This window comes from Chaetodon trifascialis, chromosome 12 (assembly GCF_039877785.1).
Source record: "Chaetodon trifascialis isolate fChaTrf1 chromosome 12, fChaTrf1.hap1, whole genome shotgun sequence".
NCBI lineage: Eukaryota > Metazoa > Chordata > Actinopteri > Chaetodontiformes > Chaetodontidae > Chaetodon > Chaetodon trifascialis.
The window spans coordinates 3,507,501-3,525,024 of record NC_092067.1 but is presented as its reverse complement, the minus strand read 5'-3'; the positions used below and the strand labels follow the sequence as shown (position 1 = coordinate 3,525,024).

At 40.9% G+C, this 17,524-nt stretch overlaps 1 protein-coding gene across 2 annotated transcripts in view; it reads left to right on the top strand.

The window, feature by feature from the left end:
* satb2 (SATB homeobox 2) overlaps positions 1–17,524 on the top strand; it is a 47,912-nt gene that overhangs the window by 17,002 nt on the left and 13,386 nt on the right. For both annotated transcript variants that reach the window (XM_070976678.1, XM_070976677.1), the window contains exons 4-11: positions 8,898–9,024; positions 10,379–10,502; positions 11,587–11,689; positions 13,175–13,225; positions 13,305–13,891; positions 14,888–15,097; positions 15,300–15,386; positions 16,204–16,356. In XM_070976678.1, coding sequence (XP_070832779.1) covers positions 8,898–9,024; positions 10,379–10,502; positions 11,587–11,689; positions 13,175–13,225; positions 13,305–13,891; positions 14,888–15,097; positions 15,300–15,386; positions 16,204–16,356 — 1,442 coding nt within the window. The remainder of the gene's footprint in view (positions 1–8,897; positions 9,025–10,378; positions 10,503–11,586; positions 11,690–13,174; positions 13,226–13,304; positions 13,892–14,887; positions 15,098–15,299; positions 15,387–16,203; positions 16,357–17,524) is intronic.

The window sequence follows — 17,524 nt, the reverse complement described above, 5'->3', positions numbered from 1 at the left end:
GCTTTCTTGCTGAGACTTTGCTGAGAAGATTACCTCTTGGATTTGTTTTTGTGCTTCTCATTAGCTTTGTCATTAAGAAAATGCTGTGACATTTCGCCCACCTCATCAAAGCAGATGAAAGCCTTTGTCTGGTTCCTTGGGGCAAAGAAATCCACAAATGGGCAGAAGTTATGTGTTTTCAGTGGTGAAATTGAAAATAAAAAGAAAGAAAACAGAAAAAGAACCCCATAGGTAGCTGGAGAGGTGATGACAGTAGATATAGCCATCTCAACTAATTCAATTCAACTCAATTTTATTTGTATAGTGCCAAATCACAACAGAAGTTGTCTCAGGACACTTTCCTTATAGAGCTGGTACAGACCAAGCTCTTTTATCTACAGAAAACCAACAATTCCAACTTTATTAACTAACCAACTAATAAATGAGTGTCACCTACAAAGTCATACTTCAGACAGATACTGTACTAATGGACTTTGTAGTTGTGGATTTGGACTAGGTGCTTAGCATCAAGGCAGCTAAGCACACAGAATTAAGCATTCTTCACATCGATTGTTACTATACTATCATTTAAATAGCTAAATAACAGAGGCCAAGCTGCCTCTTTGTTTGTATGGAGATGGTTCCATTAAGGCCATTAATAATTGTCATCATTTTCTAACTACCAAGTGTCTCTCACTTGTAAACTATGGCACTACTAATTTAGAATTAAATAGCATACAGCTTAGGGGTCAAGACTGGAATGTTCTTTGAAAGGAAGCTCTCTACCTAATCAGCAACCTGAGAGGAAAACTGGCTGTGAGATCATCTACTTAGAGCAGACACTGTACTGTTACAGTGGCAAAGAGCACAAGAATATCTCAAAAACACAACTAAGACACAGACAGAGCCTATAAAACTCATTAAAGACAGAACAAAGAGCTGGACAGGAATGTCTCTGCAAGACAAAAATACACTGTGTGTTTGTGTGTGTGTGCGTGCATGTGAGTGTGTGTGTGTGTGTGTGTGTGTGTGTGTGTGTGTGTGTGTGTGTGCGCGCGTGTGTGTGTGTGTGTGTGTGTGTGTGTGTGTGTGTGTGTGTGTGTGTGTACTGTATGTGTGAGAATGTTTATGAAGCAGAGGAAAAGAAAAACTGTAATTTATTGTTGCACACATGGTAGTCATCTGCAACAGGACAGTGTCGTTTACTGCTGTCTTTTCTCAACTATGCAGAAAATTCTATCTATGGAAGTTGTCTCTGCTAACAACAGAGTGACAGTAAGCAACATGGCTATTACATTAGACTAAAAATTGTGGGAGATCCCCTTATGTTTGAGATCTAACTTGAGTATTCGTGTCTCATTCAAATTAAGTCTGTGGACCCATGAGTATGCAGACATGGATCTTCTGTGTATGAGAGTGCATGTGTGTGTGAATATGTGTGTGTTCTCCCCATCTCATAAATACACTGCCACAGGTAATCGCTTTACTGCCTCAAGGCCAGCAGCTCTTATCAGTCCTCCAGCCCACCCACAACAGACTGTGTACTCTTGACCTCCACCTCTGTTTTCCCAACTCACATCCAGCAGAGCAGCATGCCTGCTGAACGGTGGTCCCATCTAAAACCAGTCATAGGTCTCAGTCTGTTACGTATTGTGTTTTAAAGAACAATATATCAGGCCTCCTGTTTAAATCTTTATCAATCAAGAGGGTGATATGTTAATGGAAGTCAAGAGCAACAGTTACTCAAAATTTGGCTCAGGATATCCTAAACCTGAGGTCTGACTTCACTTACTCAGATAAGTCCAGACTTTTTCAGTTCAGCTTTTTCCAACATTAAATGTACTTATTCTCTGATAGTTGGAATTGTATGCAACACAAAGAGCAAAAGAGCAACTTAATACATGGCTGAAAAGCAGCGTTTGGATACCTTCTTTGGTTGAAAGTTTCAAGCCTGTTGCACCTCTGACACCAAACTGTGATGTCACAGTGTACTGAAACATTGTGGAGTAAGCCTGTACATCACTGCAGCAAGGCGAGATGTTAAAACACTGGAAGTCCAAAGAAATAAGATTAGTTACTCTTTAAAAAGTCACCTTTGTCTCATCCCTGCATAAAACAGAAGAATTTCAATTTTCAATTAAATTTCTATCATAATCAATTTACACTGAACAAATGTAAATTATAATCAGCCAAGAAGCTCTTTACAACTCCACAGAGAAGATATCACTCCTCCCCCTCCTCCTTTGCTTCTTTGGCCAAAGATTTTTCTCTCACTTTTCTTCAGGAGGAAGGTTGAATTGATTTTTCCGACATTCCCCCCCATCTATCATTAGGAGAAACTCTAAAATCTTTAGCTGGGTTTACACCGATAAAACCAGCACCTTCTTCTATTATGCCATAAAGCAAAACATAAGATTTGTCAGTGAAATCCATCTCACTTTCAAACAACATGGAGTGAGTGAAGTGAATACAGGCAGTCTATAAGTATAATTCCAGTTTATTACTAGCTGGGTGTGTGCACAGGCATCCAGTCAGGATAACTGATCGATTGTACACACCAGCTAAATGGTTCAGATTCGTAATGTGGCTACATCACAAAAGTCAGATGCAGCAAGAAACATAAACAGCCAGTCAGTCAGACAGGTTTTAAATAAAACCTCATGTTAGCTTAACTTATTTGGACAAGAAAAGAAAGCCACAAAATTGTTTCTAAAACTGTCCATTTAAACATCCATCAAAAGTCAGAGGGCTGACGTCCTGGTTTGCCTACAACCTACTTGCTGTAGATGTCCTCGATTGTTACCTTACCTTTCATGTCCAAATAAAGTGGTCTGGATAATCTAGTTTAACAGTTTGCTTGTTAACAGCTGAACATAGAAGCAGTGATGGGTCACCAAATTACCCTTTTTCAAGAATTCCTTTTTTATAGTCAAAACAACAAAAATGAAAACCAAACTGTAAAAAAGAATGATCTTTCTGATGATGTGCAATGCTAATGCAAGAACTAGGTTAAGCATAAAATGAAATAACATACATGCATGCAGTTGAATTGAGGTAATACCTGAGAGACTAGAGAATATTGAGCTGCCACAAAAAGGCCCTTTAAAAAGTACTACAGAACGTCCTCTAGTCCTTCCAGTATAAACATTTATTATCTCACTCCTGTTACTGACTATGTTGTGAAGCTTTTTTTTCTTTTGGTTGTAAAACTTTGAACTGCAATTAATAGTCTGTTAAAGCAAATTAGAAAGCAAATGATCACAGTGATCTTCTGAAACAGCCCAATGAATTCTATGGCGAGTATTTGCTGTGGTTTGAAGATGAATCAACCTTGATGCTCAATTTTTTGCTAAGTATCAAGATAGGTCTCTCTCTGTCTGCCTCATCAGTGTATATGGAAAACAGTGAGCCACATTGGTCCCCTTGTCCACATCAATGCACTCCCCTTTAAAAGCACCACACCAGGGGCTTCAAAGGCAAGACTAAACGGGACATCAGAACTCAACACAAACAAAACTCTGAGCATTGAGGAGCACTGTTCACTCACAGTGTGTGTGTGTGTGTGTGTGTGCGCAAAACACACACACTCTTGTAAATGCTATTTAACCCATGCAGTGCTGCAGACAAAACACAGACAGGCAGACAGACACTCAGGACAAACAGACAGACAGACAGACAGACAGACAGACACACACACACACACACACACACACACACACACACACACACGCACTGATGGTAATTATCTAACCCACAGGGGGGTTGCCAGCTTTGAATCTGGATTTAATGTGGTTTCAGAGTTTTAGATTTAGTGTGACACTTGAGCCCACTAACTCACATACATATAGTACTGATACCATAGGTGCAACACACACACACACACGCAGCAGCACGCACGCACACACACACGCAGGCACGCACGCACGCACACACACACCAGCACACACACACACACACACACACACACACACACACACACACACACACACACACACACACAACTGCATTAAAATCACACACGCACACACACACACACACACACACACACACACACACACACACACACACACACACACACACACACACACACACACTTCCCCCAGCTTCTCTCAAATGAATACTTTTTGTTTTTTAAAACAAGCGTTTATGTTAAATGAATAATTTCTGGCTTAAATTATACATTTTTTTCCCCTGCGGTCCATGACCAAAATTACACAGAGTCCCAGCTATTTTCTCCCTGTTTGAATTGTGTCCTGCATTCTTGTGTCCCAGCGGTGTATTTAAAGTCACTGCCGAGGACCACGGCCTTTCTTTAATTAGCTTAGCCCAGTAATTAACTGGGAGATATTGTTTATTTCAATTATAAGGGTCTGAAGGCTTTTATAGAATGGATGGGAGCAGACCTGTACTTTATGGCTTTAGTCAGTGAACAGTTAACAGTGGTCAGTGTGTGTGTGAGAGAGAGAGAGAGAGAGAGAGAGAGAGAGAGAGAGAGACAGAGAGAGAGAGAGAGAGAGAGAGAGAGACAGAGAGAGAGAGAGAGGGTAGAGAGAGCATTGTTGCAGTGCCACGTCTAACAGGCCACAAAGGGTCATTCCTGCAGACCATGTCAGAAATCTACTGGACATCTGGATTTAGACCTCTTGTGAATTGTAGTCTTGGTTCTTGCAGGGTGCTGTTACATGTTACTTATACAAGATTCATATTTATTTAAGGCATACATTACTTTTATGTTTATTAATTGTTAATACATTCATACATCAGTAAGTGTCCATCAGTAAGAACATTTTTTGGTTTTCCAGATTGGGCTTGTGAATATCCTCTTCATACATAACGTGTGATTTTCTTTTTTGGTCACTTTAGTTTATCTTAAAGGATAATTCTTTTATAAAAATTTCGGACTTATTTTTATAGTTTTTGCCTATTGATAATAACAACATTGTACCTTCCTTAAAAGAAGTCAGACGGGGCAAGAGACACAAGCTGTCAGATTATCATAAGGGTTTTTAAGGAGGTGGTCACAGTCCAAAAACACGAGATTCCACAATTCCCATAATGCAACTGAAAATCATAATTTGTTGGAACTCCTCCTAAAAGTTTGTATCCAGCTTTCTATTGAAAATGAATAGTATTCCCCATGACAAGTCAACTGAACTAATTGGAAGGAAAAACAAATCGGAATGGTTATAAGTTATTATGCAGACTATCCATTGTAAACATCCATCACAGACCAACTTCTTCTTGGTTCAGCATTGATCTGCTGTACTTGTCATAGTTGTACGCTCAGTTTATGTGTGCAGCGCAGGATTACTGACAATGTTCTGGGCGTGCTCCTCTTGGTTTTTCACAATGTGGCCAATCAAAAGTTATTTATTGCTTGTTGCTGCTCAATGTAGTATTTTCTATCTATCTATCTATCTATCTATCTATCTATCTATCTATCTATCTATCTATCTATCTATCTATCTATCTATCTATCTATCTATCTATCTATCTATCTATCTATCTATCTATCTATCTATCATTAATAAATACAAACTTCATATATGCTGTAGACCTGTTTTGAAGTATTTTGGATCGAGTAAGTTGTTGCTTATAATAAGCCTAAAACTCTTTGCTGCTATTTATCAAGCTGTCGCTCCCTTCATGGAGGTCCTCTTGCACATTGTTGTACAGATGAGCATTTCAGGAGCATTTCAGCAGAGAAGAGCACTTGCTGAAATGACAGCATGACAGACTTTTGCCAAAAAGACCTCCTCAGGGTGCAATGATGGATGATAGGTGTGAGTCAGGCTTATGGGGTTTACCCCAGTGTGTGCCAGGGGTGGAACCTGGAACCAGTTTGGTAGGAACCCTGCATGCGTGTGCAGGCTGCCGCGACCATTACGACTACAATAGGATTACTGTGTGTACACATGTATTTGTAAGTGCGTGTGTGTGTGCGTGTGTACAGGCATCCATTGGTGCTGACCTTTGCGAGTGTTGATGAGAGGAGTCAGAGACATCAGTGTGTGCTTGTGTATGGATTTGCGTTTGTGCGGATGGGCACACTCAGACATGAGCCAAGCCACCAGCCGGCCACATAAAAGCATGTCTCTGGGAGGTGGAATTTTAATATGGAAATGGGAACAATGATTTCTACTTTTAAATGTGGACAAGAAGCAGAGCCCATTGAACAGCAGACCAAAATGATGGATCAATTATTAATGCATTTACCATCACACTGTGAGCGTGTGAGCGTGTGTGTGGGTGGCTGTGTGCTTGCATGCAAGCTAGTACATGTACATGTCCACTTCTCTGTGTGCTGTCACGTGTCCTCTGTGAGTTTATGTTTGTCTGCTTATTCACGCGTTTGCTTCCACCCAACTTGGCATTACCAAAACTGTTATGGCTTATTTTCACATGTGCAGATGCTGCCTGCTGACGGTAGCCTGTAGAAAGAGTTTCTTTGTGTGTGTGTGTGTGTGTGTGTGTGTGTGTCTGACAGAAAAAATTAGAAAAGAGAGAGGAGGAAGGGCTCAGTGTTTTCCTCTCTGTCATAAAATGATTTCAGTGGTTTATTCCATCTCTTTAAAATTCTTTTCATTACATCTTCCCTTACAAAAAGGTCTCTAACAAAACATTTTGGCATCTGAAATTCATGTTGACATGTGTGCAAAAAAAAAAGAGTGAACAGGGACAAAACCTCTTGTAATTTCATGATGATGTCACACATATATGTGAAAATATCCTGTTACATGTGAAGGTTTTCCATGGAATGACTTATATTTAATATGCTAAATATTTGAAAACCAAGTGTGTGGTGTCTCAAAACCATGTGAATATATATATTTTTGTGTGAAATGGTGCTCCACATGACTCGTGTGCAAAAAGCGCTTCCTGTGTGATAAACTCACATTTTTCTCTTAATCTTAAGAGCTTGAAATGTGGACCTTTTCCTCACAGAAATGTGTCACTGCATAGTGTATATAGACAGAAAACTAAACTTTCATATTTTCATGTGGAGCACATGAACTAAAATTGACCATTACTGTTATAATATAGCTATCTGGTTGGGTTTGGGTTCTTAAATGTTGCCATGGTGGTCTTCCTATGGGGTTCCCTGCCCTGAGGGGTCCAGTCCATTCTGTTCATAGTGGATTAAATGATGCTCCCCTTGTATGACTAGATAATTAAGAACACAGCTCGGCCTGACTGCAATCAAAGATATAACTGAGATATAAACACAGAGGAAGAGAACAAAAAGAGGGAATGAAAATAGAGAGGGAGAGATCAGAGCGGTGTGGGAAGAAGAGAAATCTGAAGAAAGGATGAAGAAGAGGAGAAAGGAAGATATAGGGGGAGGGGAGATGGGAGGGAAGGAGTGAGGACCCGTCTGGATCTCATTTAGAGGATAGTAATGCGATTAGCTTTGTTTAGTTTTCACAGCTCCAGCCAGTCCCCATGAAAAAGCTCTGTCAGTGTATGACTGCATGTGTCTTTGTATGTTTGAGTGTGTGTGAGTGTGTCGCAGCGGGTGAATGAGTACGTGAGGTGCGTTTGTGTGTATTATGTGTTGTGCTTGCATGCATTTTGAGTTTGTATAGTCTTCAGCTAAATTGTAACTGTGGCTCTGTGCTCTACTATGAGAAGGCATAGACTCTTTATCCACAAAACTACAGCACAGTAAGATATAGTTCACCCAGCCAATGGTCTGCTGTCACATACAGAAACATAAGTCACCTTTTTACAGCAGAAGAAAGATGACAACTGGTAATTAGAGCAGGTGTCCAGTAAGAATATTTACTGATAGCTACATTGAAGAACTAGTGCATTGTATTTCTCGTGCAGGTTATTGTATGAATGCTATGTATTCAACATCAAAATGTTTTCTGGATTTGGGTTAAATAAAGTGAAACAGTGCCATAAATTTCCCAATAATAATACAGCAGAGTAGTACAGTCTCTAACTTTGACAATGAAATAAAGATCAGTAGCTTACTGTGATGGATATCCCAAGTCTTTGAAAGCTCATTTTCGTAGCATGTTTAAATAAATAAGAGGCAGCAGATACTTGAGAGACACTTTTTTTTTTAATCATAATTCAGAGGTATTTTTAATGAATTTGTCAGCAAAACTGAGAAATGTTAAAGCATGATTATCATGGCTAATGGTTATGCTCAGGAACTCCAACTAATGTTGGGGAAACAGCTTTGTTAAATATTGAAAAAAATCAAAAGTGACTTGAAGCATGAGACAGGATGTGCTTACTTTATAAACATTTAACCGAAACCAGGATCTTTCCTAACCTTAACTGAAGTGTGTTGTCGCTTAAACCTAACCACAGGCTGTGAGCTGCAGTCTCCAAAGTCCTGCGCTTTGTACGCCCGCCATACACCACTGTAGTGCCTGGAACTTCTTCAAGACAGGGTTGAACATCCACACAGAACCACCAGTATCATCCTTTAATGACTTGGTAGTTTAAGCTCACTTTTATCGAACTAGATACAATGAAGCAACGGTGGTTTTTCAGAAATATTTCATCCTGAAGAGAAGAAGAGGATATGGTTCAGGACTTTTTAAATTCTCTCGTATAATACATTCTGCATTGTATTTTAGTATTTCAAAAATGAGAACATGCAAAAGATTGAGATTAATATGGCAAAAAGGCATCTTGATAATGAGACTGAATACTTAAAAATACTGTAGCAGCTGATCTTATTTTACGGAACTGGAAGAGCCCACATACACCAAAGTAATCATATTTTCTGACATACATTAAGGCTGCAACTTCGTAGAGAGGGAACATAGAATATAATGATTTTTTTTTCTCTCTTTTTCTATGTTTTTCTTTTTTGATGTCACATTTGTGCTCTTGTATAATAGCAAAATGATAAAATGTAGAACTGCTAGATTGACAAAGCTTTTGTCTCTGTTCAGGCATCATCAAGGTAGGAAGGTGGAACCCCCTGCCCATACACTTCCTGACTGATGCACCAGAAGCTACAGTTGCTGACATGTTGTTGGAGGTCTACCACATGGTCACACTACGCATCCAGCTACAAAGGTCAGATTGCATTTTAAAAGTGAGATGTCACAGGTTACAGTTTTCCACACAAGTTTGGATCTAATTCAATTTGTAGCTCACAAGAAATTGTCTCTGGCATGAGTGAAAAAGTGGAAACGTCATTCTAAATCAGTGACTTTCCACTCACCAGTCCTCCTTCATTGACTATGAAAAACAACATTGGAAAGGCTACATGTTCATATGTTACGGACACAGTAAGGCTTTTAAACCAGCGCTGTGTGTGGTTGCACTGAAACAGACACTTGGTCCGCTGGGTCGCTGATGTCATTGCAGCTGATTGCAGTTCAAGAATTTATCATATCTATCGAATTTGAAAGCAGCAATATTTAAACACTAAAGCTCCAGTTAAACAACCCGGTGGGGATTTATCTATTATCTGTCTCCGTCAGGGAGAATCTGTGTGCCAGGAACTTCTAGTTCCTGCAAATAAGTGAAGCAGGATCTTGATGGACAGATAAAAACAGATAAACTCCAGATGAGAGGGTTATTATTGTTATTGTCTTGGCACATACCAGCCAGGTTTGTTTACATGTTTATGTGTGTTTCCATGGCGATGGAGGAACTCTGGCACACTTAGTGCTCAGAGTCGAAATGATTTATTTGAGGTTAAACTGAAATAAAAGCAAGGATTGCGGGAAGATACTGTAGGTCTATACAGGAACCAGTGGTCTGAGGTTAATACAAGGACATTTGAAAGATCAGCAGGGGTAGGAGCTGATTTAAGGTTAAAGGGAAAGTTTGACATTTTTGGGAACTACGCATATTTGCTCTCTTGCCAAGAGCTGACGAGGAGACTGACACTGCTGTCATGTCTACACTGTAAATAAAAAGCCACAGCCAGTAGCAGGTTAGCTTAGCTTAATGTAAAGAGGAGCTAGCCTGGTAATACCAGCACCTCTGAAGCTCAGTAATTAATAACAAACATCATGTCCTCATTACGTACAAAAATTGAGATGAAAAACAGGCTGTGGGCTTACGGAGGGGCATGTGTCACACTAGTTCTTGGGATGTTGTAAGGGATTATAGCCAATGTATTTACACTTCTGTACTGGTAGGTGGATTTTGTTCCTTTTGGACAAAACCAGGCCAGCTGTTTCCTCCTGTTTTCAGGCTTGAACAGACACGAGAGTGGTATTGATCTTCTCATCTAACTCTTTGAAGGACGTTGAACTATTTCTTGAACAGTTTAAAGAATATGGTGTAGTGGTTACCCAAAACATCTCGAATAACACTGTAAAACAATTTCTATGTTTTGTTTTCATGGTTAGTCTTTGTGTCTCAACTTATTACCTAAAGATGTAACAGTCCCGTGTGTGGTTTTGGCTTGTTGTAGTTTTTCAAAGCTGGAGGACCTGCCCTGTGAACAGTGGAACCATGCGACCGTCAGAAATGCTTTGAAAGAGCTGCTAAAGGAAATGAACCAAAGCACTCTGGCCAAAGAGTGTCCTCTGTCACAGGTAACATCTGGCTATTGCTGCACAGCAACACGTTGTACCTCATGTTCTTCACCATCACCTTCATGTCTAAACCCAATGGTCCTCATCATAGAACTGTCTTTAAATGCACCAAGCCTTTATATCTACTCTTCAAGATATTCTTTACATTTGTTTTTACACTCTCTTTCACTGACTGGACCATCAGATGCCCCGGCTAATATAACAACCAGCAACTATGACAAAGACATATATTCATATTGTGATAATGTCAATTTTCTGACTAGTTGACATAATGATTTCATACTATTACACACAGCAACAACAAGTGCCAAAGTAACATTAGTACTGGCTCCACGGTGGAGGAGTTAGTTCCAAAGATGGGAGTGACTACAGTAGTTTGGAAAGGGTTTGGTTGCAAAAAACATCAGATCAGATGTACAACAACAATAACAACAACAAAAAAAACAGCGATATGTAAGAAGTGCAGGAAGACCAAAGAACAAAAGGAAGCAATATAGTACACTTATTTTACCACCTCAAGCAGAAGCACCCTCTAAAGTACACAGGGACCCAAAAATCCCATGAGAAGAGCTCAACAGCCATTGTGCGTTCTAAACCGAGCAACAAATCTCCAAATCTTTGGCAAGCTCGACTTGTATTTTGTCATATCATGAAGAATATGTGACATTATTTTAGGGACATATTGCCCACCCATAATGCATTGTGTTTATTATTGCCACATTTTAATCAAGCTCAACCCAAAAATTTACCAACTGTTTCCTCAATTGTGTTAAACTCCCCAGCTGCATGTTTAGCCTTGGTCTTATAATAGTGTTGATCACAGCATCAATTGTAAGCATGTGTGTGGCTGGAGATTCCCTCTCTGCACTGTACTGGCATAAGTTTCCATGGGTGGATTCCAATCATGATTAATGTTTGTCTATTTCTACTGTGTGTGTGTGTGTGTGTGTGTGTGTGTGTGTGTGTGTGTGTGTGTGTGTGTGTGTGTGTGTGTATGTGAGCATGCCATGTGGTCATTGTATGAGTGTAAGCATTTCATATTATTTTAGTTATTAATAATCTTTCCCCTCTCTTTCTCTCTCAGAGTATGATTTCCTCCATAGTGAATAGTTCCTACTATGCCAATGTCTCCACTGCCAAATGCCAGGAGTTTGGTCGTTGGTACAAGAAGTATAAGAAAATCAAAGGTGAGCTGTGCAGTATACAGTGCTCCAACTTCCCTGAATGCTCTTACAGTTGATCAGCGGTTCCCGACCCCCATATTGGGACATCAACAAGGGGTTGCAATATGATTAGGAAAATAATAAATTGACTCCTGGACTCTATTATTTGCTTTCTGCATTGATAGTTGTGTGTAAAGTGACTGCAGCAGAGCCACAGAACCTATGCACATGACGGCACAGCTATGCTATCGATGGTGTCCACCTCCTCAAAAATGTAACTGCACTTTGAGACTGTGGTGGCTTCTGAGATACCATGTGGGGAGATCTGTGATTGGTCAGATTGATTTGAGTGATTGATTTGAGTGACTGGGTTGCTAATATTTTGAAGAAGGCTCAGTTATCTTCTGCTTTTCAGCAGCACACACCCTGCAAAGATATCTCCACTTCGAAATTTCTGCTTGCCATGTTCACCACTCCCTCTCAACATGGAAGAATAAATGTAAAGATGGTGATTGCATTGCAGTACTCTCCTATTCAAAGTTAAGGGACAAGGCTGTGTGCATGCAGCCTGCCTTCATTGTATTATATCATAAAGTACACAAAAGACTTACTACGTTTAACTGTGGAGTAGAATTCAAGTGTGGTGTGGCTTGATCATTCATGATACATTCATCTAGTGCTGATTTGGTGCTTTCAGTGGGTGAAATCAGACAATGGAATACAAATCAAACTTATATGATGTTGGTGTCTATGACAGGACTTCCATTAACCATAGCATCAAGTAAGAATCCAGCTTCAGATATGCAGCCTGTGATGATGACTAGAAGTAAACATAGCTCTGTATGAAAGTTTGAGAACCACCGTTGACATGGTTTGATAACTTTCCTCAAACAAATCATTGGTAATGACTTTTCTTCACACCAACATAATTGTCAAGATCATCCCATCAACCACATCACTGTGTCCCACTCCCAAGAAGCTACACCACAATCATTAAATTAAACATTAAGCCAAAACAGAGAGAGAGCTTGGCCAGGCTAGGACCTGCACAGAGCTCTGCTCAAGTACACATACTATAGAACTCACTGCTCTCTAATTGGCTGCTAAACATGTCAGTCATAGCTAGAAGCTGAGGGGGATAGGTGTAGACACAGGTGTTGGACCATTTGTCCTTGCACTATGCAAACTCCCTCAACTGGACAAGCAGAAGTTTTCTTTTGCAATGAATATTTCATTTTTGAATATGGACTTGTGTAGAAATTTGTTTTGGCTATGAGCTTCAAAGTTCATTCTTTGCCTTGGAAACAGCAAATAAATCAGTCTCAATTCGAGGTCTCTCCATCAGCAGATGGAGCAGTTATGTTTAAATTGTGGATGTTGCACATCACAGACTTCATGTTGGCTTAAAGGTTTAGCTTTAAGTTCATTCTGTTCATGATATGGACCTTGATGTGAGATTGTCAAGACCTTCTCTTCTGACTGGTTTTCTTCATGTGTTTTGCTGAGCAGTAGATTACTTGGAGAAGATGTGGTCTGGACGAGATGCTACTGACATCAAAAGTAAGGAACCCTCTCAGTCTTTTTCACACTATGCACATGTGAATTTCTGACAACACTGACTTTCCCTTCTCCCCTCCAGTAGAGAGAGACAACATGGCAGACTTCTGTGTGCTGGGCCAGAGACCTCCCCCTCACTTGGCTGGCCTGGCTCAACTCAGTCACCTGGGAGCCGGCAGTCCGCTCCTCAAGACAGGATCTGGAGATCCACAGGCACCCTCCCAGCCACCTCAGCAGCCTCCTCCGCCCCAACAACAACCTTCGCCCCATGGCCCCCTCCACCACAGCCCTCCTCTCCGTACCAGCCAGGTGCCTCCTCCGCCCCCACCCCCGCCTGGTGCCCTACAACCCCTGCTGGGGCCAGGTGGGCTGCTCTCCCCCCAACTCTCCCCACAGCTGGTGCGTCAACAGCTCGCCATGGCCCACCTCATCAACCAGCAACTAGCTGTTAGCCGCCTGCTGGCCCATCCACACCCCCAGGCCCTCAACCAGCAGTTCCTCAACCACCCACCCATCCCACGAGGTTCATCCAAAGGTGGCGACCACCCTGGGGCCAACCCCTCGGCCGCTGAAGTCTCCTCTGAAATCTACCAGCAGGTCAGAGACGAGCTCAAGAGAGCTAGCGTCTCCCAGGCTGTGTTCGCCCGCGTGGCTTTCAACCGCACACAGGTAGGAAAACAGAACAGACTGTGGTCAAGATTAGGAGACAGTAGCTTCAGATGGCATAAATAAGTCAAGGATGGAGATCCAAAAATAAATATATGGCATCATGTGGTGGCATTGTGTCAGGCAAGACCAAAATATCCTCCTACTGCTTACTGAATTACGTTTTCCTCAGACTAAAGGTATAGTAATTTTCATTCCCCACAAAATATCAGGTGAGAGGAGATAATTGGCATATTTGATAGAAATAAATGGAAATTGATGTCACAGAGACTATCATTTTTCACACAGGGTTTGGCTAATTTTGTGGTCGCCCACCTCGTGGTATTTTCAGTGGGATTAGTGGAAGCATGGCAGGGTAGCTTGCTGGGTCACTGAGTCTCCTGCACCCTCGCAGCAGCACAAACACCTGATGCATTCAGGCTGTGCTAAACTGGTTACACGCCCCATTAGATCAATGTAATGGGAGGTGGCTCATAGACCTACTGGTATAGAGGCCAGGTGTGTGTCAATGGTTTTTGTGTGAACATCTAACTCATATGCTGATAATGTTTAGCTAAGGTTCATCGTTTTCAGTTTTGATAAAAAATTCACCTGCACCTTAACCAACGTTAAATAAAATATAAAATCCTACTTTTATGATATACAATAGTTTAACAGTCACACAGGCATTATTTTCTGAGAACTAACTTATAATGCTTCAAGTACAACCTTGAGTCCAAAAAGCTGTGTAAAACAGAAATAAAACAGAATGTGATCATTTGCTAATCCTGAAATATACTCAATTGAAAACAGTACAAAGACAGTGTATTTCATGTTTCACCTCATCAACTTTATTAGCTGTTGTAAATTTATGCTTATTCTGAATGTGAAGCCAGCAACAAACAAGTTGGGACAGGAGCATCAAAAGACTGGGAAAGTTGTGGAAGTCAGTAATTAGGCAGCAGTAACATCTCCTTCTCGCAGATTTTCAGAGTGAACGTGTGTGTCTTCATTATCCAGGGCTTGCTGTCAGAGATTCTGCGGAAGGAGGAGGACCCTCGCACAGCCTCACAGTCTCTGCTGGTCAACCTGAAAGCAATGCAGAACTTCCTCAATCTGCCTGAGAGCGAGAGAGACCGAATCTACCAAGAGGAGAGAGAGCGCACCATGAACCCTTCAGTTGGCCTTCCTGCCTCCAACTCCTCCAACCCTCCTCCACGCCTCTCACAGGTTAGTGTACCATGCAGTCACCACTGCCTACAGTGTGTTTTCACACTCTACATTAGACATTTCTACAACAGTTTTTATGGGAGCCATTGAAGAATAGAAAACAGTGAGATTTGTATGATGGCAGCAGGTGTCATCACAGTGAAGACATACTGCAAACATGTGATTGTAACATGCCTTGTGTCTTGTGTGTGTGTGTGCTTAGAAAGTGTGGGAGAGGAGTTTGGATGACCAGATAACCCCTGATACCTGGGCCTCCATCTGGAAGAACAAGACGAAAATCTCCAACTCAGTGAGTTATCTACAATCTTTAACTTGCCCTCACAAAGTAGACTGCAACACATCATGTATTGTGTTGTAAAAACTCTGCAGGGATTTGAAAGTTTTTATCTTCAACAAATTCCGTTTCTAATGAAAAAACAGCTTCAAAGCTATCACAGCAGCATATCGTAAACATAAAGGACATTATACAGTATTTGGACATTTCTTTCCATCTGCACATAACCAGTTAGCATCATCAGTGATAAGAAGTTCTCTCTGATGTCAGGGCAAATGGCCATTCATGGCTCTGGGTGAATTTATGTGCTATTCTTATTATGTCTATGTAAAATTATCTCAGCATCGTTTACACTGAGGGAATGTAAGCTGGCTGGTCTGTACATGTCTTGTGGATGACTTCAAACACTGTGTATACAAGCTTTCTGAGAGCCAATACATGTTCATTCAAACAGAAACAACAAAGAAAGACAAAAGAGAAGGACTTAATGACTTTGATCTGTAAACAAAATTCATGTGGAGACATGCGCTGCAGATGTGCATCTGATGCTCATACAGGGAACACTGTATGTCTATTCTCAGAAAAACTTGGCCCAATCATCAGCTGATAACGTTTCCTCATATATTTACACAAGATCTGCTTTTGTGGATAGTCTTAGTGGGAGCTGTAGGATATATATGAGCCCAGCAGAATCCTTAAGTAATAGATGGAATGCCTTCATGATATTTCCAAACTTATCTCCAAACTTATGTGATAGTTTCTCATTATTAAACATTAACCATTCAAATGGACTTTCACATGTACTTACTGTGTATTACATCCTCTCTCCCAGCCAAAGCCTTGTGGGCCAGCGCCTGACATCCCCCTGAAGCTGGAGTCTCTGGTTAACATTACATCGGGCATCTATGACGAAATTCAGCAGGAGATGAAGCGAGCTAAGGTGTCTCAGGCTTTATTCGCAAAGGTGGCCGCCAACAAGAGCCAGGTGAGGGAATGTCTGGGAGGCAGCCATAGAAGGTCAAATCTAACATCTAAGTTGTCTCAGTTTGGGGCCAATAGAGATTTAAACTTAGGAATGAAGTTTTATACTTAGAGCAAGTCAAGACACTAAAACATTTGCTGCTTGATAAATATGTATATCAAAACAGCTTTGAAAAGCTCATAAAAAACACCAAACTTGGCAAGACCCTCTACTGCAGAGACCAGAGCTGGAGCTCTGCCCATGACTTGGTCATCTGCCACATTATACAGCCAGTCATCAATAGTTTTGGATTGGGTTTTTTTTTGTTTTTTTTCCTCAGAGCTCTGATAACACGATGTACTGTGGCACTAGAAGTCTTTTAATATTAGGTATTGCTATATTTATTTCTTAATTTAGATTTAGTTCACCTGAAATTTGATGAATATTATCCCTTGAAACAGAACTTTTTGATGTACAGTGTCATGGAGAGGTACACATGAGCCACTATTAACTGTTATTGGGCACCACACAATTAATAGTCAGTCAACATGTTCTCATTATTCAAAGGTTTTACACCAGATACTCTCCACTTATTACTGGATTTTTTAGATTTTCATTTCACTCTAAGCACATTCAAAAAGTTATTCTGTTAGTTCAGGGAGGATCAGCTGAAAGGTTGTCAGACACAGAGACCAAGGACTAAATTAGAGAGGATATGTGGGAAAACAATACAAAAAGAAGGATGTTATATTATAAATATAGTTTCAAGAGAGCAAAACATACAGGACTTACTTCGTGGATATAGTTTGAATTGATTCAGACAGCCACATGTCACTATGAGTTGCCAGGTGTAAGCATGAGAAATGATGAGATGTATGCATGTATACAGTACGTGCATGCTTGTGTTTGTGTGTGTTTGTGTGTGTGCAGTTAGCGAGATCCCCCATGTTGGTGGGTCTGGGGGTGGCTGAGGGTCACGGCTCAGTGCACCCATCTGCTGCAGCTGGCCACAAGGACAGAGCGAGAGGAAGAGAGAGATGATCAGGCTATTAGCAGTGCATGCTGCCCGAGGTGGCTGGTTGAACACAACAGCTGGTGTCACAAACTGAACCAGTCTAGCAGATATAATTGAATATTCTCCCTCTCTCCTTCCCTTGTCTTCCTTTCCTACATTTACCTCAATAACCCTGCA